The following is a 22,487-nucleotide window of genomic DNA, read 5'->3' as shown; positions in this document are numbered from 1 at the left end:
GAAGAGAAATTTGTTAACATCGAGTATAGATTTAAGTGTCAGGAAGTCGTTTCTGAAATAATTTGTATGGAGTGTAGCCTTGTGTGGAAGTGAAACGTGGACGATAAATAGTTTAGACATGAAGAGAACAGAAGCTTTCGAAATGTGGTGCTACAGAAGAATGCTGAAGATTAGATGGGTAGATCACGTAACTACTGAGGAGGTATTGAACAGAATTGGAGAGAAGATAAATTTGTGGCACAACTTGACTAGAAGAAGGGATCGGTTGGTAGGGCATATTCTGAGGCATCAACGTATCACCAATTTAGTACTGGAGGGCAGCGTGGAGGGTAAAAATCGTAGAGGGAGACCAAGAGATGAATACACTAAGCAGATTCAGAAGGATTAAGGTTGCAGAGATACTTGCGCATTAAGAAGCTTGCACAGGATAGAGTAGCATGGAGAGCTGCATCAAACCAGCTTCGGGACAGAAGGCAACGACAACATGTGAAGTAACGGTCGAGTCGTCGCGCCCTGAAAATATTCTAGGTTCGGAGGAAGCAGTGACCGCACGGGCCGCTCGGCAGGCCGACCACGTCGTGCCGGATGCTGGCCGAAGCAAGAGAGGTCCAGTCGCGTGGCTGGGAATTACGTGATGACACTGTGGTGATGAAGGTGACACGCCGGGAGTGCCAAAGATGGCGGACTTTGTGAAACCTTAACGCCAGACATTTCACAGTTCGTATACAAATTAATAGTAGCCAGATGAATTATGATACCCCAAAAAGAAACATGTACATTACTATTATTTTAACGACGATTCTGATGGTGTAATCAGATTTTCAATATCTTTAGTTTAAAGTTTAGATTCCCAAAATCTAAACGGTTCTTCCGATTTCATCGATCTACGTGTCTTTAGAAAGCTATTAGTGTACACCTAAATTGGTATGAATTACAGGCATGTAACTTGAATAGTACATGAGTTATTGGAGGTCAAACTGGCCGATTACTATCGATCGCGTCAGGTCATAAGTGCTCCACAGTTACACGAAAAAGCTGTAGCAGCATGCTTGTAAATATATTTATTCATCTATGTCTTTGTTGATATCCGATATATACTATTCATGAAGAGATTGGCTAAATATTTACTGTGGTTTAGAAACCACAGAGATATTAGGCTACTGCCCTACCTTTTGTTCCTATTCCTTTGATGTGTGTTTATTTAATTTGTTTATGTATTTAATAATGTACGTTAGAGCGTGTTTATGGTCCAGCCGTAGGAATATTTATTTAATTTCAAGTTATTTAAATGTAAATCCAGTGTTTTATGTTTGTGAGTGTGCATTGGCTTGAAGACATGGCGGGAGCGCTCTAGCCAGCCACGGCGCTCGTGAATGGGGAAACTCGATGGAATTGGGAGAGTACGGCATAGAACACGGGAGTGCGAGACAGTTCAACACAACGGACGCGCGGAGTCGCAGGAAAGACTTGGAGTGGAGCAGTTTGCGCTTGGTCGCAGGTGATAGAAATATTTCGCAGTGCCAACTTGTAAACTTGTGAGATTTCCAAGGTTTCTACAGTTTTGCAGAAATATACCGCATTCTTAAAAATACTTCTACTATCTTACCAATCATTTAAAGTCGTTAAGATACTACCTGCAGATTTTATTTAACTGCAATCTTTCATTTATAAATTTATATGTTACTTTCATAACTCGCGATTGTCGAGTGATAGAAACCTTCGACCATTCGATTCATGTGTGTATTCTTATCGTATACTGTAGACTCACCAGTATTTGGCCTGTAATGCGGCAACTACGTATCCCAGCCCCTAGACAACGAAACCAGCCAAAACGTTTAAAATTTCAACGTTGAGTCGGAGGGTACGTAGTTGAGGGCCACCACACCATTTCATTCATTATTATTTGAAAGCCCGCAAACAACAACCACGAGAACTGCTTACTAACGTTGTGGCTAGCATGGCAGCACGTTTCACAGTTTAGTGGTCAAACATCCAATTGAGAATGATTTTACGCCATCTGTAGCGTCCAGGGGACCGTCATGAATCACAGTGACTTCAGTCTAATTATTGTCTTTGAATAAAAGTATCATTTCTGTTCGTCTAATTGAATATCTCTTTCGGTTCCCTACTGTAGAGCACTGTAGTACTTCTTTCTCTATGATCCAAGTTTTGTCGAGCTATGTTACTTGACAGTGACGCATCACGCCAAAGTTACTTTCGTCCCTGAGTTCTGGACACTAATGTGTGTGTGTTAAATGTACAGGGCGGTGAGAAACAGTCTGTAAAGTTGTAATGGTGCTGCAGCGTAGGCTATAATGAGAAATAATCTTTAAGAAAAAAATTCGATGCGTTGCGCCATTGCAGAGTAAATTAGCAAAGAAGTTAGCCAATCAGGCCATTGCGCTTGCAAATGCAAGTGACCCGCCAGAGACATGATTTCCATAAACCGAACATGAGGGCGATACAAAAGTTGGACATGGGATGGTAATAAGGCTCGAACCCGACCCTAAGGATCAGGAGTCTCGTGCGCTATCATCTACACTAATTGAATCTGGCGCGCCAGTCGAATTTTCGCGCGTCACGTGAAACTTGAATCTATGTGTGTGTACAGTGTGGAGTGTAAGTGCACGAAACTCATTACCGAAAAATTTGATTACTGAAGTCCTGTACTGCAGAGTCGAGTGAACAGTGGTGTGTTGCCTGACGTCACAGTGCACAGTTTTTCAACATCTCAAGAAATACGCCAAAGTAAACCCGATACAAAATTACACATCAAATGAACTGCTGAATTTTGTCTGAATAAAGTATCCAAATTACTTCAAAAATGGTTCAAATGACTCTGAGCACTATGGGACTTAACATCTATGGTCATATGTCCCCTAGAACTTAGAACTACTTAAACCTAACTAACCTAAGGACATCACACACATCCATGCCCGAGGCAGGATTCGAACCTGCGACCGTAGCAGTCGCGCGGCTCCGGACTGAGCGCCTAGAACCGCTAGACCACCGCGGCCGGCTCCAAATTACTTCAATTCCACTGCAGATTTACGACCCTAACTTGCGAAACCAAACTCAGAATACTAAAAATGTTTTAACTTGCATATATCACACAGTTCACTGAACTGTACTTTGTGTAACAAGAAAATATCCTCCAGCCTCAAAGTAAGCTATCTGATCTCACCACTGATTAAATGTATAATGACATTGTTCTGTATGTATAGTGTAACTGTATGACTATGGCTGTGAATTATTCTTGGACTTACCTCGGTACAATAAAAATTTTCTCTCGAAATTGGAGCACAGTAATCAGCGCCACAGCAAAGCTTAATTAAAATGGTAAACTAAAAATGACATTCAGAAATGAGTGTACCGCCAAGTGCAATGCGGACACGAGTAACATAGTATTTATCGCATGGGAATAATTTTTGGTGCTAATGCTCTACAAATGATTTTTCCAAGACAATTTTATAGCAAAGAATTACTTTCTAACTTCACTTTCAAGATCGTGAACGATACTGACTTTATACAAAAATTACTGGTTCAGGTAACAATTGTAACAGGTTACTATTCAAAATTTTACTCTACACAAAAGATTAACCTACCAAAAATTATCTGTATTCTTTCACTAAATGTGTATGTGTCGGAAGGAGGGGGGGGGGGCAGGGGGAATGATAACTAATGATAACTAACTTCCGTAGCAGTAAGCAGTCCATGAGATATGTTTCAACAAAATTTACAATTAATTTTACCACTAACTACGCGCAAGTATGCAAAGCTGCGGATTTACCTCGAATCACACCGAGCGATATGTCGCAGTGGTTAGCACACTGGACTCACATTCGGTAAGACGACGGCTCAAATCCGCGTCCGGCCACCCTGATCTAGGTTTTCCATCATTCCCCTAAATCGCTTCAAGCAAATGCCGGGATGGTTCCTTTGAAAGGGCACGAATGACTTCCTTCCCCATCCTTAGTCCAATGGGACCGATGACCTCGCTGTTTGGGCCGCTCCCCCAAATCAATCATCCAACCTTGAACCACATTTCTTCACAAAAGTTTTTTTTTAAAAATCAATAAATACTCTCATCACTAACGTACTCAATCATTTTCAACTAATCTGTATTCGATATTTAGCAGCTGAGTTCCAGATAAAAATTTTGTCACCATTCAGTTTCATGTTTGCTGCTCAACACAACTCGACTAATAATAACGCTCTCTCACTCTATGAACACTCTCAGGTAGAGATGGTGTAACGGCGCAACCAAAGATATCGGGTCAGCGTGGCTTGCTCTCAGATGTTTACATATCGATATATGAAAGTAAGAAGTTAACATTTTTGTAATGACCAATATGAGAGGCACACCTCACTGACATTTTGATAGGCTAACTTCAGTACGAATTAACTCGAAAAACGAGCAACGTATCGAACTTTTTTCTTAATAATTATTTCTCATCACAACCTTCCCTGCAACAGTCTTACAAGCTTTTCAGCCTGCTTCTGACCACCCTGTATGTGACTGATCCTTAACAGACCTAAAGTGGAGCCGTGGTTGTCAATGGTAATGTTGTTCATTTACCACTAGAAATATCGCCCGACGTGGGACAGTGATTACCATATACGGTGTTTGCGGCTTTTTACCAAATGACGCCAGCAGCAGCCTGGTCGACGAAAGAGTACCTGGAAAGGCATCAGAGACCGTACGTCGCGAAGGCCGGCGGCTAGTCGTGCAGTTCCCCAGTCAGCGACGTCCTTGCTCAGGACACTGACGTCCTTGCTCAGGACGTAGGATTTCCCTGCTGTGCGGCGCCCGACACGTACCGTGGCGCCACACGACGTCCCGTGTCGCAATTACCGACCTAATTGTCGCGGCGTATCTTTCCCTCCGCGTCTTATCTCCGCCACCAGTTCCTAGAGCCAGTTCTATATCTCTCCGCGTCACTTCTAAAAAAGAGCGCCTATTAATACTTTGTGGTCTGTAAAACTGCTGTGATTAATACCTTGCTTATCCGACGTATTCTCCCAAGGGCAGTATGGTTGTGTCAGTCAGGTGCAACAGACACATTGGCTAATATCAATGACTCAACTTGTTGCCCAAATTACACTTTTCCTTACAAAAGCTATTCGTGACTTTTGGTACCATATTGTATGATTAATTACGGTTAATGACAAGGTGTGTGGTTTGAGAATAGGCGTGTCAGGCCAAAACCCGTAACCACAGCAGCAAAATTTCGTATAGATGAAACTGAGACGGACGAAATAAAAAATTATCCAGTTTCCTCAGTGATTGACACCTTCATACGAAACCGGTTAGAAATCTAAATATTCGCCAATGCATAAAAAGGGAACACTGAAAAAAGAAAAAAGAATCCGTCTAATTGGCGGTGTTCTGCAGGTACGAAGTTCGAATGTCCGATTGCTCATGGGCGACCATATGATTACATTTAGGGAGCGAGAGGAGAGAGAGCGCCTAAGAATAACCCTTAACTTATTCTTGGGTGTAATGTGATAAAGGCTAAAATGTAGAAAAACTTAATAGGTACCCACTGATAATTTTTAATCAAACAACTAGTACCATATTTTCCAATTTTGAGTTGCATAAAAAATCCAAATTTCTGTTCTGTTCGGCACTTCTATACATTATAAAATTAAGAACAAGTTCTGTACGCCAGTTTCCTTTACTGATACAGAAAGTACTACTTACTTAAAAAATTAGAGACATGTTCAAGTTTTGGACAATAATGGGGCGGGAACGGTAATTACACCAATAGACTTAGCATTTTTCACGGAAGACATACTGAGGATTTCGCTTGTGTTTATAAAACCTATCTATGGTTAAGTAAAACAGGACATATTGCGTTGGTGAATAAGTTCGTAGCGTTTTCCCATAAGTATAATAAACACAACAGCTACGCATAACACAGACCCAGCGAGGTGGCGCAGTGGCTAGCACACTACATTCACATTCGGGAGGACGACGGTTCTATCCCGCGTCCGGCCATCCTGATTCAGGTTTTCCGTGATTTCTGTAAATCGCTCCAGGCAAATGCCGGGATGGTTCCTTCGAAAGGGCAAGGCCGACCTTCTTCCCCGTCCTTCCCCAATCCGATGAGACCGATGACCTCGCTGTCTGGTCTCCTCCCCCAAAACAACCCCAACCCCATAACACAGACTTGAGCCTTCAGTAATATATTCTCGTTCACTACTGACAACAGTATACCAACGCTGGGGTAGCTGTTCGATTCCGTGACTATAGAAAGCATGCGATGCTGAGGCGAAGAACTCGTCCAGCCATGTTCGGAGAGCATTTTCATCCGGAGACGAAGTCCCTTGAAGCTTGTTCGATAGACAGCGGAAAAGATGAAAGTCTAAGGGCGCAAGATCAAGTGAATAAGGTCAGTGCGGAATAACTTCCCAACATAACTTCTGGATGGTGTTTTTCGTCAGTCTAGCAGATCGGGCGGGTGTTATTGTGGAGTGGCATCACTTCACGCCGTGTTCCTGATCGTTGGTTTTGGACTGCTTCTGCAAGACATCTCAGTTGTTGATAATAAATGTCAGCTGTGATGACTGCACCTCGATGAAGCAATTTGTAGTATACCACACCGTCGCTGTTTCACCATATACATAACAATACCTTTCGTGGATCCACGCAGGTCTTTTTGCAGGGAGTCGTTACTTTGTTTCGGCTCATAATTCCCCTCCTTTCCTCGCGTTAGCATAAAGACACCATTTCTCGTCACCAATAATGATACAGGATAAGAATGGTCGGCGTTGTTCACAAGCAAATTGATGACGAGTAATAAGCAGAGGTGAACATATGGCCACCCGCTGATTTTTGTGATTTTGGCTTAGGGCATACATTACCCACACACACGATTTTTTAGCCTTCCCCATTTCATGCCAGTTCTCACGTAGATTGACGTGGATCGTTGTGCATTAATGTGTTTAAACTATCTTCGTCAAACCCTGAAGGTCTTCTTGAACGTGGAGGGTCACTAATGTCAAAATGATCCTCTTTAAAACGAGAAAGCCATTTTCTTGCCATGGTTTGTCCAATGGCATTATCGACATACATGGCGCGAATATTTCTGGCTGCCTCCGTTGGTGTCGCCCCTCTATTGGACTCAAAACAGAAGCATATGTCGTAAATGTTCCTATTTCTCCACTTGGTGCTCCAGTTTCTAGCGTCCATGGCTCCACTCACTATCCTTAAATGACGATATGTAAACTCAAACAGCAACAGTGAACTACATATAAAAGATGACAGTCAGTAAACAAACTCATAGCAACCGGAGTACTAACATGCAAAGCAAAAACGTTACGAAGTTACGCACCAACCTACTAGTTCTGCGTAGCCGTTCATAAGTATTCAAAAACAAGCGTTATCTTCAGCTTGTCTTTTGTTAATAGTACGACATATCCTGATTTAATTATACGCGGCCCGAGAAAAGAATCGGAGCACCCACAAGGGAAAGATCAAACGAAAAGAAATGAGACTTCACGGGTTGAGAGAGTATGTGCTGTTATTTGAGTTATTACAAAATCGAGTCAAATTTACAAAGAACTTAACAGTATCCGCCACACATATATCAGTATGTCGCTGCAACCCTTCTGGCGTGGATGCATACACAGATGCGGTGGAGAAGGGTGTCACAAAGCCGTGTATGCTCCCCTGAGGAAAGTTGACTCTCAGCTGTCGTAAGTGACTGACATTGGGACGGAGTTGACATCCGAGATAGTCCCATACCGGACAAGGCCTGGTAACAACGCTAAACACGAACCACACAAATGCACTCAAGCGACCGTTCTATCTATTGCAGAGAAATGCAATTATAATAATCTAAATAGCCGCCGATGATGTTACTTGTACTAAGTGACATCCAACCATGTCTTCAGTTGGCTTCATTGTTTTTGCCAGGCAATGTAGTTTTCCATGACGATGTCCCCCAAAGCTTGATTATATCTCTAATTTCATAGTTGCGTAGTATTCCTGCATCACCTAAGAAAACTGACGAAGTATTTCTTATTATGTGTGTTTTATATGAATAAATGTGTCAAATAGAACAGAAACTGACGTTTTTTCTATAACATTATAAAATATGCTACTAGTTATGCAATTAAAAATCACCAGTCGGTGCCACTAACGATTATTTTTTTGTTAATTTCAGTATTTTATGCAGCCAAGCCTTGAGTAGATTAAAGTTTGTGGCTAAGTAAAGCGGGAGACAGCTGACAGCTGTGCTTTATGGCTGTATTTTGCAGCAGCACCTAAAGCCGAAAAAAAAGAGGCTGTGCGTGGATCTGTGGAATTGCTAATCTGTCCTCAGCTTTATTCTTTGGTCACATTAGATATTTGCGCAGCTGTTTCACATCTTAAGTGCACTGACTGGGTGTAAACCGTAATGAACAATAACATTTCTATTGTATTTTATTTAAACTGTAGACAGAGGAGAAGAAAGGCGGGGAAAGGGAAAATGGAAAAGAGAGGTAAAAGGAAAAATGAAAGAAAAGGAAACGAGAAAGGAAAGGGAACGGAACTGTTGATGTAATCTGCATCGGAACTTATGCACAATCAAAATGGTTCAAATGGCTCTGAGCACTATGGGACTCAACTGCTGAGGTCATTAGTCCCCTAGAACTTAGAACTAGTTAAACCTAACTAACCTAAGGACATCACAAACATCCATGCCCGAGGCAGGATTCGAACCTGCGACCGTAGCGGTCTTGCGGTTCCAGACTGCAGCGCCTTTAACCGCACGGCCACTTCGGCCGGCTATGCACAATCAGCGGCGACGAGTTCAAATGGTCCAAATGGCTCTGAGCACTATGAGACTTAACTTCTGAGGTCATCAGTCCCCTAGAACTTAGAACTACTTAAACCGAACTAACCTAAGGACATCACACACGTCCATGCTCGAGGCAGGATTCGAACCTGTGACCGTAGCGGTCGTGCGGTTCCAGACTGTAGCGCTCGGCCACCCTGGCCGGCCGGCGACGAGTCAAAATGTATGCAGGGCCGGGATTTGAACCCGGGATGTCCTTTTTACGAGGCACTTGCGTTAACGACTGCACCATCTGGACACAGTGTTTGTCCCACTTGCGTGAACTACCTGGTATGCCTCTCGGCTAACCCATCTTTTTTACCTAGCGCCACGTACCCACAGTGCTTGTCCATGTCGGAAAGAACAGACATTACGCATTAACATAATTTCTGCTATGAAGTGCAAAGCATGACGAACGGTAGCACGTGTGACTTCGCTGCAGTCTTTATGTCTATAGCACCTAGCTCTGGGTAACTATTTTTGCCCTATGACCCATATCGTGTCGGTTATGTCATCTGCTTTTTGTACAGATAAGCGCTCGGACATTGCTTTTTAATCCGAAATTAGTTGTCTAACTAATAATACGTCTTGATAAACATAGGGTGGCCAAGGGAAAAAAAAACACAATTTCGGTTGGCCGCCTTGCCGAGATGTGGATATGCTCGCGCCATCTACCTCATTTAATCGGATCCACATATTATGCCATTCAGTTAAGTATGGAACATTGGGCAGTGCAGGTGTCTTTTGAGGCAATGGAGTAGTTGTGTCGTGAGCAGAGGGTTGCGGTGCTAAACGCGCAGTGCGCCGTCGAAGATACCGTCATTTCTGTGTTCCAAACGGAAGATAAATAAAACAGGGGCGTGAGACGGGTTCTGTAACCAATGTGGAATATAAGCGGCGTGGCTTGATAGTACAACGACGAGTTTGTGCTGTTCTGCAACAATGTCCGCAGTGATCTGTCCGTTGCCATTCCAGAACATTACAAACAGGGGTGATTCTAGAAGTCGGTCAAGGGAGAAGGGGGGGGGGGGAGGTTTGGGGGAATGGAATATCGCTTAACAAATGGAGAGTTGGGGTCCTCCACCTACAAATTGGTAAAATTTGTTGTTGCTTAAAGTAGTTTGTTTTGGAGTTCAGGGTAAAAATTGTGTATTAATAAATAATAAGACGCTTATTTTAAGTTAAATGATATTTATTGGTTTCGATAGTATTTGCCGCTAATATTCTGTTGTTAAAATGTGTTTGAAATACATTGCAACCTATATTGCTACATAATTATAAAAAAATGATTAAATCTGTTGGAGTAATATATTCGCTGATTTCTGAAGTCGTTTTATCCAGTGTAGTATAATACTCCATGGCGGGGGGGGGGGGGGAGGGGTGGAGGCTATAGCCCCCAAAGCCCCCCCCCCCCTCCCCTGCCACCGCCCCTGATTACAAATCCCCCGTACATCGTTTAAAGCAGTGCCGGCCACGGCGTGCCAGTTTTCACGCGTGCAGGGGTGCGGGCTGCGGTCTGGCAAAGGCCCGGTCTCTCTCGGCTTTGCTCGTTCCTTTCCGGAAGTACCCGGAACAGTCCGGCATATCATTGAGCATTGCGCTGTGGCATTTTCTGGTGGGCACAGCCCTCTTCAGTTCTACACCATTGTCGTGTGAGCGCTGTTTATCCTTTGCTATTTCTTTGTGGGTATGGAGGACGTTCACGGGTCCAGTGGCTGTTCGCACAAATAAAGGCACTCTAGCAATCTATCGTGACAAGCCTTTAAAACTGAATGGGAGTGGCAGAAGAGAGGGACGAGAATTCTCATTATATATTGTGTAGTCGCATAAGCGACGGGTATCGAAAATCTGCTCTGAAACGATATTACAATACCATGCATTATGAATTTAAAGACGTCGTTGGCAATGAAAGAGCAAAAGATCGACAGACGGGATTCGCTGTTCTCTTCATCAAGAAGTGCTTGTATTAAATTTGCGAGTATGGAGCACGTGAAGAAATTGGTGCTGCGAATAGTAAAATTTCTGAAGTCGCACACATTATTCCGCGGTCAGTTGCAACAATTTTCGATGGAACTGTACGAAGAGTACGGAGACTTTAAATTTTACTTCAAAGTACATGGGCCAAGTCAAGGAGCATGGCTGGAACGATTCAAAACTCGCTATTTTTGAATCTATGAAGGAAAAAGGAGTGCAGGGACGGAAATTAGAATATCCAGAATGGATTGCAGACCGGTCACCGTAAGACACTGCAAAGAGAGAAACAACTTAGTTCTGATTTGTTGGGGGATGCATTTAAAGAGAAGATCGCGTCGTGGGAGAACCACGTTCTGACAAACACAGCCCAGTTCCCTAAGCTCACTGCCGTTAAAGAAAAAGCGAGGTCTGAAGGTTTCATTGTGGCCTTGAAAGAATTACAAAAATAGTTGCCAATACGTTTTGAGGGCACTGCCAGCCTTACATCTGTTTTCGAGACCTTTTGCCGTTTCAGTTGAGAGCACCCCTGTGCATGTACAGGTGTAACTGACTTATCTGCGAAGTAATTCCCGTTTTAAAGATAAATCCCATTCAGAGTAGTACTGATCCAGACGTTTACATTGCTTTCTTCAGGTAGAGTTTCTACGTCTCCATAATGAGGTTGCAAAGGTTGTGCAATATTTCGAATAACATACGTGTGTGAAAGACTTTGTCTTAGATTATGAAACTAAGTAAGTTACGATTACGTGGCAACCTGGATGCGAAAATATGTAAAATTGTCTGTGTATGTCCGCGTGCCGACAGCTGATACCAAATAAAAATTATATATATTCACGCGCCAAAACTAATTAAATAATACTGAAAATTTGACTCTTTTTTTATATCTACGTTGTTGAGAAATATGAAATACAATACTAAGACATACGCGGTGCGACTGCATTGTCATTTAAATGCCGCGCATTCGTAGTTCCCCCTCCCTTCCCCCCCCCCCCCACCCCACCTCATGCTCAGACAGCGTGGCGTGGCTAGGGGGAAACCTGCTAGCCAGGTTGAGCTCTATGGCAATCATGCCAGGGCACCGCCCACGGGCCAAATTTTTTGGCGTTAAGGTTTAATCCTGTAAAGCTGCAAGTCGCTCACCGGTCACGACCAGGAGATAAAATGATTAGGTGCAATTTCTGCACAACATTACTGAACAGAATTGACCGGGATGTTCCATTTCTGACAAACCTTGTGATCTCTGATGTGGCAAACGTTCATCTGAATGGATTAGTCAATAAACAAAACCCTCGATATTACTCGGGCACTAAGCCGTACCTCATCCATGAAAAGACTCGGGATAGTCCTGGATAGCCGTCTGGTGTGCTGTTATACAGTTGGAATTGTTTTGCTGGCCCATGTTTTTAAAAAAAAGAAAAGAAAAAACAGCAACAGCCGGGCAGAGAATGTCAGTTCCGAGCGGTTTGCGGCCATGATTATCAATTTCTTCATTCCACAACTGCAGGGACATTGCTGTTTAAACGCAAGATTCGGTTGCAGCCCATACGTCCCGTAATTGAGTGACCACGATGGGGTGCCACTTTCCACATCAATTACTCTCATGATCTGGTAATGTCCCATGACAGGCGAAAGCATATGATCTTGCAGGCCTTGATTTCTTTTCCCATCGGCTTATCTCAAGAACACAGTTTTCCCTTGGCAAGTCCACAGTACTGATAGGATGAAAACCGCAAACCGGGATGATGTAGAGGCAATTCCTCAAGGAATGATCAAGAACGTATTCAGGAGCTTCCGAACGTCTTCAGCAATGCATCGTTAAAAATGGAAACCGTTTTGTGACGTAATTTTTGAGAAATAAACTTGTTTTCGATGATGAGAATGTTTGTAAAACAGTTATCTGTAAGTTATGTTGGTATGAATATATGCTAGACCTCACAAGAACCAAATGAAAATGTATTGCAGTACTTCCTGTGGCCTCTCTGTATTACAACATAAGCGGAAAATATTTTCGCTGGTTACCAGCAAAAAGCATTTGGAAAAGAAAAAGCTTTAAAGAAATCATCACATTCAGTAAAAAACCAGATACTTATTTTTGTCAATAACATGTCTACTTTGGAACGTAATCCCTGAAAGTTTTAGCAGATCACACTCGTTAATCATTTGCTCTGCTTCAGCAAGGGAATTTTATACTTACTATTCAACGCCGATGCCCAATTAAACCAAAGTATACACTCAATCTACAAATTACAGAAAATGGCATATGTATCTCGGTCAAAATAAGAAAGTGATTGACAGTCGAACATTGAAGGTGGAGATGTTTGCAGTTCACCTTGGCCAGAGTGCACTATATGGCTACAACAGTAGCAAGTGTGTACTTCATTTCCGGGCACGTTCCTCTGCTCCACGTATTAGTTTTCCTTAGCGGCGTAGTAACAGCCTCGCCAATTTCCCTCGGATTTTCACAACCGGTTTCTGACATTCTGTTGCGTGAAATAAACAAGCTGCACAGAGAAACAAAACGGACAAAGTAAGCAAATCACACTGTTCCACTCTTGGCCTGCGGCGTTGTCTGCAACTGACGAAGGTAACTAGCCCTTGAGGTAGCACAGCGATGAGACAACGTTGAAGTGAACAGAAAGCGAGACAAATCCCATTCCCTGTTCAGTTCTTGCTATGGTAGCTATCCCTTGAACAAATTGCTGTCAATCACATTGTTACTCTGGTCCACGTGTAATATGTACGTGCCTCAAAATATCGTATAAAATGTAAACTCTGTCTGTTTAAAGCTTCATGCCTTGTGCTGAAATAAAACTGATTCAAAGTCATTGCAAATGTCGTCCCTTTCCTTAAATATTCAGCATTATTTTGAGCAGTTACTTTTACAAACAGTAAACTTAAATACAGGCCACCATAAAATCAACGTTAAGTCTTAAAGTGGAGCAAAGTACATGGAAAGTAATAAACTGATTTAGGATGAAGGCTATATTAGAGTCTGACAGTTGTAGTGGGCTCTGAGCGGCTGCTTCGCGCGTTTACCGCAGCCTGTCACGTAACGCGGTTTTTTATATGTCTCTATGGCAAAAAAGCGCTGCCAGCTATCAAAGATCTTCATCAACAGTTGAAGACGTGCGCGGAAAAACGGGCTAACCCTCAAATGTAAAAGCTTAGAGATAAGTGTTGCTATCTGTTGCTGGATACGGGAACTATCAAAATTGACATTGGTCTCACCCCTAAGAGATATTTAGAGGTGAGACCAATTCAGTTTTGATAGTTTCCGTGTCCAGCAATAGATAGCTACACTTATCCCCAGAGTTTTACATTTGTGGATTAGTTCGTTTTTTCGCGCATGTCTTCAATTTTGCTGAAGAGTTTTTTTTTTATTTTGTTTCTATTTTATTGCAACTGAACCCAGATAGGATTAAAATAGATGCTTAAAAGCGTTGTGCCTATATTTTTATCATCATCTCATTACGAGGTTCTTTTCCTTCTCGCTTTGGACTTCCTTACTAATATCTGTTTCTTCAGTTTTTCCCTTTGGTTGTCTTGGCATGCTGTTTCTCTCATTTGCTATCTTCTAGTGCGATCCCTAGGTGTTACAGACTTCTTCTTTTCCCAATCATTTCATGATATTACGACATCACCTAACGGTTCTCTGCTGATTAGTTGATCTTTAACCAGTAGCTCCAAAAGAGCAAATCAATTGCGACTTTACCTCATGTCATGTTACCCGTACCTTGGATAACCGAGCAACGCGCAGCTGTGTTTAAAATGAATGGCTCGATGTAGTCATAGGGTCAAGCTGCCCACGTCTACTTTCATGCCCAGCAGCTACTTCACTGCAAGTAATAAACTGTAGCTGTGATCCTGCATTAAAATAGTCTATGCTTGGCTAAAATGGCGAATTAATAAAATGGACATGTTAAAGAACAGGTACATGAATAATTAATAAACAAAAGGTTCTGTTCTAATGTCTGTTGTTGACAGAGAATTGTGGTGAATAATGTTTGTTCAAGGAAATGAAGCTAAAATAAACGGAAAGTGAAGTATAATACAGACGGAAATACTCTTCTTAAGTGCAGTCCATTTCGTGATCACAATAATCGAAATATTCACTTGCTCAAAATAATTGAGAGTTCGACATAATGAGTTACAAACCAACACATGCGAGGTAACGAGTAGAAACACATACTCTGTCTGTTCTCAATTCCGTAATGCAATCGGAAAAAGTTAAGAGTATTTTAGCGGCCGTTCACTGCCCAGAATCAATCAGTTACACAGCCAAATACAACTCGCTACCACAGGCAGGTCTGCCTTCTTGAAGCATAAATGTAAAAGTATCTTCTTCTAAACGAAAAGTGCCCAGAATCGCAACTTTGAACGCAACACTCGAAAATAAAGTCTGTCTCCACTCGTTTCTAGTGGTCTTCCGCCATTACCTACTTTTCAATCGGCTGAAGTCCATCCCCACCAAAAAAGTTCTACATACATGATTTGACTCAACGTGACCACTTTCTGCACTAAACTTATCTACTGCAACAAGATTTAAATACAAGAAATGTTATAAACATTCGCTCACATTCAGATCCTTTACAATAAATATAAATTATAGGTTGTCCATAAATAAATAAGTCAGCATTCTTGCGCAAATGCGCTCACATTAGATGGTAAGATTGTCGTTAAATACTGGTTAAACAATTATTTAGGTTTGCTTGACAGAAGCGTCCTGTGGCACTCTTTAAAATAGTGAAGTCAGCGAACACATATGACTGACCAATTCTTAAATTACCATGATTTTGTATTAGCAATTGAGAACAGTAGTTAAATAAATGTCTGGCAAAACCAGTAACATTCATTGTAGAACTACAGAAGTATGACAAGATATGAGGTATTGATGCTGCATTCATTTGCTGTGTTACTGTGGAGAAGACGATGTTCTGACAAACATTTGCATAATGAAACCATATAAAAAACGTAATAAATCAAAAAAATAAAATGATACACCTACATAGTTTTCAGGAAAGGTAACTGTAGTGGAATGCTATCAGCTGAGATATCGTTTGTTGATTGCATGAAGGGTTTAAAAGTTGTTGATTCAAAGGTTCAATGTGGAGATGTTTAGTCACTGTGAATTATTAACTTCTGAAGTTGCAAAGATAATGAAAATATTGTTGAGTCACTGGAAGCACCTCATTTATCTGAGATCAGAGAAGTATTCGGATTTACTTTATTATGTAATTGAGATTCACTGTCGAATTTCTACGAGCTGTAGCTTAGCCATCTTTCAGATTGTCTCAAAGTCAACCCTTGCTGGAGCACTCCGCATTCTGCTAAGTGGCCATCCGTCGTATACGTTCCCCGTACAAGTTTTTACCCGCTTGCTTCTACTCGCTCCACCTCTGCACCTGGGGCAGGGCCTTACCGGTCGCTTCTCCCGGATAGTCGCTTGGTTGCTTCATACTTTGAACTAATCTAAACATCTCATTTCCTGACCCCGCCTGTGTGTTCTTCCTTTGACACGAAAGGGTCTTTCTTTACCCTGGAACTGATGGAATGGTCTCTCCGTAATCCTCATAAATGTGTTGTGGTCGGAGACTACATGACTGACTTACCAGGAGGCAATTTTCCCATGACGGCCAGTGTTTCCAACATAGACCGCACAAAAATTTCCTAAAAACGCTGTACACAGAACAGACAATGGCCAGTGAGAAGGCCTGCATTCTACTGCTAATTCCGACTGGCTGTCAGGCCTGTGTGTTAAATGATGTCGTGGTCTGAAGCTGGCGAAATCGACGACTCAGCCTGCAATCTTCACGGCGTGTAGAGAAGTCGTGTGCGCTCTGAGGCGGAGGTGGTAGTTTCGTTGCGTGCTTTTGAAGTCGGGAATAGGCGATTCTTCGTGATCAACCAAGTTCTTTACTGCAACACGAAACAGAGGATACGATGTGCGTCCTTTGGCTCGGGCGTGGAATTGCGCTTAGGTACTTCCCTGTTTTTCTCGGCGATGTTACGGATTAGTGAGCATGGCCTTGTCTGGCAAGGAGAGAGAGCCCGGAGCATACCGTGTAGAAAATAGCTACCTGGAGACTGTCTTGGATAAAAGTTACGGACACGGCTAGGGTTAATCCATGCCAATAAATTTAATTTGCTTCTGTGCGTAGGCCTGCCTGAGAGTGATATTGTGACTTTCCTGATTGACTTTATTCTTTACTATGCTTCGAAACTGCTAAATATGTGCGGAAATTGGATGCACATCATAAATTCTCCACTCTCTCTGCGTATCTCCTCCTGCCCCTCTTTTCATCTATGTCCTGCTCCTCCCCTCCCCACTCTCTGCACATCACCTCCTCTACCGTCTCTATGTCTGTTTCCTCCCTTCCTCACCTGTCCTCTCACCCCTCTCTCACACACGTAACTTTGTTCATTGTTATTGCCAACGAAATCTTAATTGGGAGTTGAACTCGTTTAAAGTGAATGCGTTGGGATCATTGGTACATTGGATATGAGGGAGACTTCTTTTTCGCTGCTGGATCTGTAAGGATAGTAGCTACCAGAATTGCGCACAGTTTTAATCTGCAAGTGGCTAGAATTACAAAGTTTCAGATGATTCAGATTCAGTATTAGTAGCAGTTGTAATAGTAACGGCAAGGAAGAAAACAAAACAGCACATTGTCCTATATACAATTATTATTGAATATTTATGTAAGGAGGAAGACTTTATATATAAGGCACGTAAACCATTAGGCAAATTGTTTCACACACACACACACACACACACACACACATATATATATATATATATATATATATATATATATATATATATATATATATATTTTGTGTGTGAAACAATTTGCCTAATGGTTTACGTGCCTTCCTGTCGTACTTCAAATTAACTGCAAGAAATAAAACGAAACCGCACATTTTCACAGCACAGAACACCATTTTCTCCTCCCAGTCGGTTTTAACGCTAAACCTGGACACAAGTCTTTAAAAAAGTATATACTTCATGTTAATCTGAATGTTTATTACTGTCTCGTGTGAAAATTTTAAATAAATGGTCAAGAACTTTTCGAGATTTTTGTAACAACGTTTCCCATTTATGTATTACATATATATTTATATAGTACATATATTTAAAAATATATATATAGCCTATGTCCTTCCGAATGTTCATTAGAGTATCGTGTAAAAAACTGAAGCAAATTTGTCAAGAACTTCTAGAGATTTTTAGTAACAGCGTTTCCCACTATATATTACATTTATATTTATAAGTTTATTATATTGTAAATATAATTGTAGTTTATGTTCGTCCAAATGTTCATTACAGTATCGTGTAACGACCTGAAATGAATCGAAGAGCTTTGAAGGTTTCTGGTAACAATGTTTTCCTTTTGTATATTACATATGCTATGTGTATTAAAACATGTAGTCTGCATCCATCCAAATATTCACTTGAGTATCGTGTAAAAACCTGAAGTAAATTGATCAAGAACTTTTCGGTATTTTTGGTAACAAAATACATTTTAAATATATATTGTATATTGTATATATTAAGTCAAAAATAGCCTACATCCGTTCAAATGTTCATTAGAGTATCGTGTAAAAATTTGAAAAATTTCGGTCGAGCACTTTTTATATTTGGTAAGCATGATTTTCTATAGTAGTACAGATTCCTATTTTATTGCAGTTGTGGTTATCGGCTAGAACTGCTAATGGCCAGGCGGTGTGTGACATATTAGCGGTGTACATATTCCTGTCCAGTGGTCGGATCTCGGAATCTTTTCTGAAAGTCGTTAGACAGCTACAGGGCTTTTAATTATTGACTTAGGAGTTGTGAAAAGTTAAACGCTGTTTCGCGGGGCAAAGCGCGGCTGGTGACCCTTATTTAGACTAAGCTGATAACGTAACATGGAAGCTTGTAGCTGTGGCATGGCATATATTGGTCAAACCATCAGGACCGTGGAGGACCGATGTATTGAGCATAAACGACACTCACGATTACAGCAGCCAAGTAGATCTGCTATTGCCGAACATTGCTTGGATATTGGTCACCCCGTGCTATACGTATAACAACACCGAGATATTGGCCTGCACATCCAGCTTTGAGACAGTGTTATTAAGGAGGCAGTTGAGATTAAATGAGCGAGCAACCTTGTAACAGCGATGGAGGTTTTTTTTTTTAAACTCTGTTTGGAATCCTGCTCTCTCCCGTGCCAAAAAACAGAGGGATAGAATCAATGTTACCTCACCTGTTAGTTCGCAGTCTCACTATCGATATCTCTGACTTTGATCATCTTTGGTGGCACTAGTGTCCAGTGTATGTTATCTTTCCTGCATCAGTCTAAGAACCGAGGTTTTAAATTTGCCTGTACTTCGCCTGTCCATTGCAGTTTACCTTGAAAATGGCGGGGTGTACTCCCGCCGAAATATCGGCGGTCGCTGAAAATATTACCTGGATGAATACCCGTCTGTTGCTTGAAAAAAGTTTGAAGATAATGTTTGTTTACATTAGCATGATAGTGCACCCCGACCCCGTCGTAAACCAAAATGGTGTGAGGTAATGGTTGTGGACCGTAACATTCCTTATACAGACTAGCCTGCCCAGAGTCCCGACTGAAACCTAATGGAACACCGCCGGGTCGAACATCATTACATTCTGTGGTTTCGGGTCTTGCGGAACAATAGGCTGCCATTCCTCCAGACATTTAGGCACCTCATTGGAAATGTCCCTAGCAGTGTTCAAGTCGTCAAAAAGCGTCGACCAAGTGGCCGGCTAAGGTGTGATAGGTCCGTTTTCCTGTTCAAAATTAGTGTTTTTTTTTTACGCAGAGAGACATTTCTGTTACGTGTTTAGAGATCTACTGCATTGATGTAAATATTTTATGTAAATTGGTATCTTTTTGTTTTATTATTTGCTACCTCAACATTCCCCCCGATTTTTAAATTATTTTTCCTTCAAGATACTCAAACTGTTGTATCCCCTAGACTTTGCCGTATTTTGTCTCTGTGTAATAGTGGTCTATTATTATTTATATTAATATAAGCGAAGAAACAATAGAGACTACAGTACATGAGTACATAAAATGGAGAGGACATTCCATATGACAAAATAACATACAACAAAAAATCTTTGTCCTGGAAAGCAAAACTAAGACATTACCTAACAATGGTAAGCCTGGAACACTGTATGCAACGGAAAAATTTAAACTAACAAGATTTGGTGACCTTGAAAACTGGAAAAGTTAAAGAATTTTAAGGAAAATATCGGGATATAAAAGTAACAGTAATGCTGAATCCAAATTAAGATCAGAGAGCTGTATCTGAAAATGGTAGCGTTAACTGCTGCGATGAGGAAAAAAAGAATAGTGTTTCGTGGACACATATTCGTAAATGATGATAACGGACAAACCAAGCAGATCGACAATAGTAAACATGACTTGCTGAAATTGGCAAACATATGAAAAACAATGGAATTAGAATGGACATAGTAGATAACAGAATACTTTTTAGAGAAGCAACACAGAAGTAGGATTTCAGGAACGAAAGAGATTAGGAAGGCTGGAAACAGAAACACTAAACACTGTGAAGAAAAGCCAAAGCTGGTTTATCGTATCCTAAGAACGAGTTATTCGAATAAATACGAGCAAAGAAACTGCAACCGCTACGGTCGCAGGTTCGAATCCTGCCTCGGGCATGGATGTGGGTGATGTCCTTAGGTTAGTTAGGTTTAAGTAGTTCTAAGTTCTAGGGGACTGATGACCTCAGATGTTAAGTCCCATAGTGCTCAGAGCCAAAGAAACTGTAACGTGAAGCAGTAGGAAAATTAGTTCTTTAGATTATATTTATGGGGCTTAACAATTAACAGTGATACGTTCACATGTAATTAGCGTTCCTTTTTGCTAACTATGTACTCTGGAGAGAACTGGTAACCGCTACCATCCAGTAGAATGTCAGCTGAACTGGCTGCTGTTTGTTACGCGTTCGCGTCACTGATAAGACACGTTGCGTAAGGAAGTTCCGCTTAAGCAGCGGAGAGATCATAAGCCTAAATGAAGCGGGGCATTTGCCAGTGACAGTGGAGCGGCAAACTTGGTTTCTTGACCGGTAGCAAGGACTAAATGCGCCCTTGGGGCCTCACCGCCCGCCGTGCTTCGGCAAACGCTTCTCCAAACTCGGTGGCCACTTCCGAAAGACGACCCTGGCCGCGCAGAAGCATATAGCAGTATCGCTCAGCGGACTCCTCAGTTCACAATGGCTCCGACGTTCTGCGACTGTGAATCGTGTAATGCGACCACGGACAACCCGCCACTCAAGGGGGACTTCAGGGTAAGTATTCTGATTCGCGTAGCGTACGTTGCCTCGATGGATACACCATCGTATAGCGTCAAATCTATGCTTTATTAAGTTCTGTGCACAACCGCTGGGAGCGCTGCTGCGCTTCAGTACGTTCGTAAAATAAGGTCTCTGCTTATTCAAAGTTTTTCCACAACCCGCGTATCATTCGCTTCCGCTTTACTGTGTGTAGTTATTATATTGTTATCGCCTAGTTTTCCTTCCTTCGATATTCTTAACTTATAAGTCGATTGATGGATAATGATTTGTGCTCTCTTGCAAAGTTTATATTACCACTGCATTTGTTGTTTCTGTCGCGAAACTTTCGATACTTTTCACTGCCACCGACGTATGACAGGGGGAGAAAAAAAAGAGTGCAGACACGATGTGGCGCGCTATTCGAATTGTGCTTCTCTCTTGTGTTGTCTATAATGTCTACCTTCCGTATGTTATGAGATGGCTCACGATTTTCTCGTGAAATCGAGATATCGCAGGAATGTTGTAAAACAGTGCGTCGCCAATGGACTAGTAAAGTGTAAACAGAAATGTTATCACAAGATGAGACGCATCCTTTGAAAGAAGACAGCCGACAGGTGAGACTCGAAGTGACAGAGGAATCATTTTAAAGTCAGTTATGAAACAAATCGATCCACATATTTTTTTAGCTCGGCCAATCGATAAATTTAATATCTCTTATACTGGGTAGCATGTATTAGTGTTGCCTGCCTTGAAATCTTGTTTGCTCTTACAGACTGATCTCTGACGGAGCGCGGGTTCTAGTTTAGCTTGGACGATGACAATCTGCTTGTAATTTGCCGAAGCGAACAAATATACGAAATAATGCATCAGTCAACAGATTGCTCCGTAGCCTGTATAGCCCAGGATCACATCTGTTCCATATTTAAAACACTTTCCATAAATAAATAACTAAGATACTAAGTTATTTCCCAAAAATTGTACACAAATCTGAGACGAGCGCTTTGGTGCATAGTGTGTACTTACAACGAATGTATGACGAAAAATCCAAGCGGAGCAGGCGACCCTACATAATTCTTACTCCATAATTACATAACTGGAAACAAATTCCGGGTCCTCTTACCTAGACGTTAACAATGCAAGGATTAACGATAATTAGTTAATATGCGAACATCCAACCGTAATTTTCTGTTAAGTTTGTCATTGTTCTCCATCCCATTCATCTGTTTTCCAGAAACCGTCTTTGGTACATGTATTTAATAACTGCGACTGAGATAACATTCTCTGCAATATGCCTAGACTGGCTATGCCGCCCACAGTACCGCACTATTAGGTCGAAGAACCAGTCACTTATTTAATAGATTTTCATAGACTTTTGTT

The 22,487-nt window shown here is 41.7% G+C and overlaps 1 protein-coding gene across 3 annotated transcripts in view; it reads left to right on the top strand.

The window, feature by feature from the left end:
• LOC126483771 (venom dipeptidyl peptidase 4-like) overlaps positions 1-22,487 on the top strand; it is a 555,240-nt gene that overhangs the window by 426,510 nt on the left and 106,243 nt on the right. Inside the window, exon 1 of one of the 3 annotated variants that reach the window (XM_050106924.1) lies at positions 20,872-21,125. The exons of the other annotated variants lie outside the window; for them this stretch is intronic. Coding sequence (XP_049962881.1) covers positions 21,051-21,125 — 75 coding nt within the window. The 5' untranslated portion in view covers positions 20,872-21,050. Of the gene's footprint in view, positions 1-20,871; positions 21,126-22,487 lie in introns of those variants that run through there. 3 annotated transcript variants of the gene reach the window in all.

This window comes from Schistocerca serialis, chromosome 6 (genome assembly GCF_023864345.2).
Source record: "Schistocerca serialis cubense isolate TAMUIC-IGC-003099 chromosome 6, iqSchSeri2.2, whole genome shotgun sequence".
In the NCBI taxonomy this organism is placed as follows: domain Eukaryota; kingdom Metazoa; phylum Arthropoda; class Insecta; order Orthoptera; family Acrididae; genus Schistocerca; species Schistocerca serialis.
Note: the sequence above shows the minus strand (reverse complement) of the source record. Positions and strands in the feature narration are given on the sequence as shown.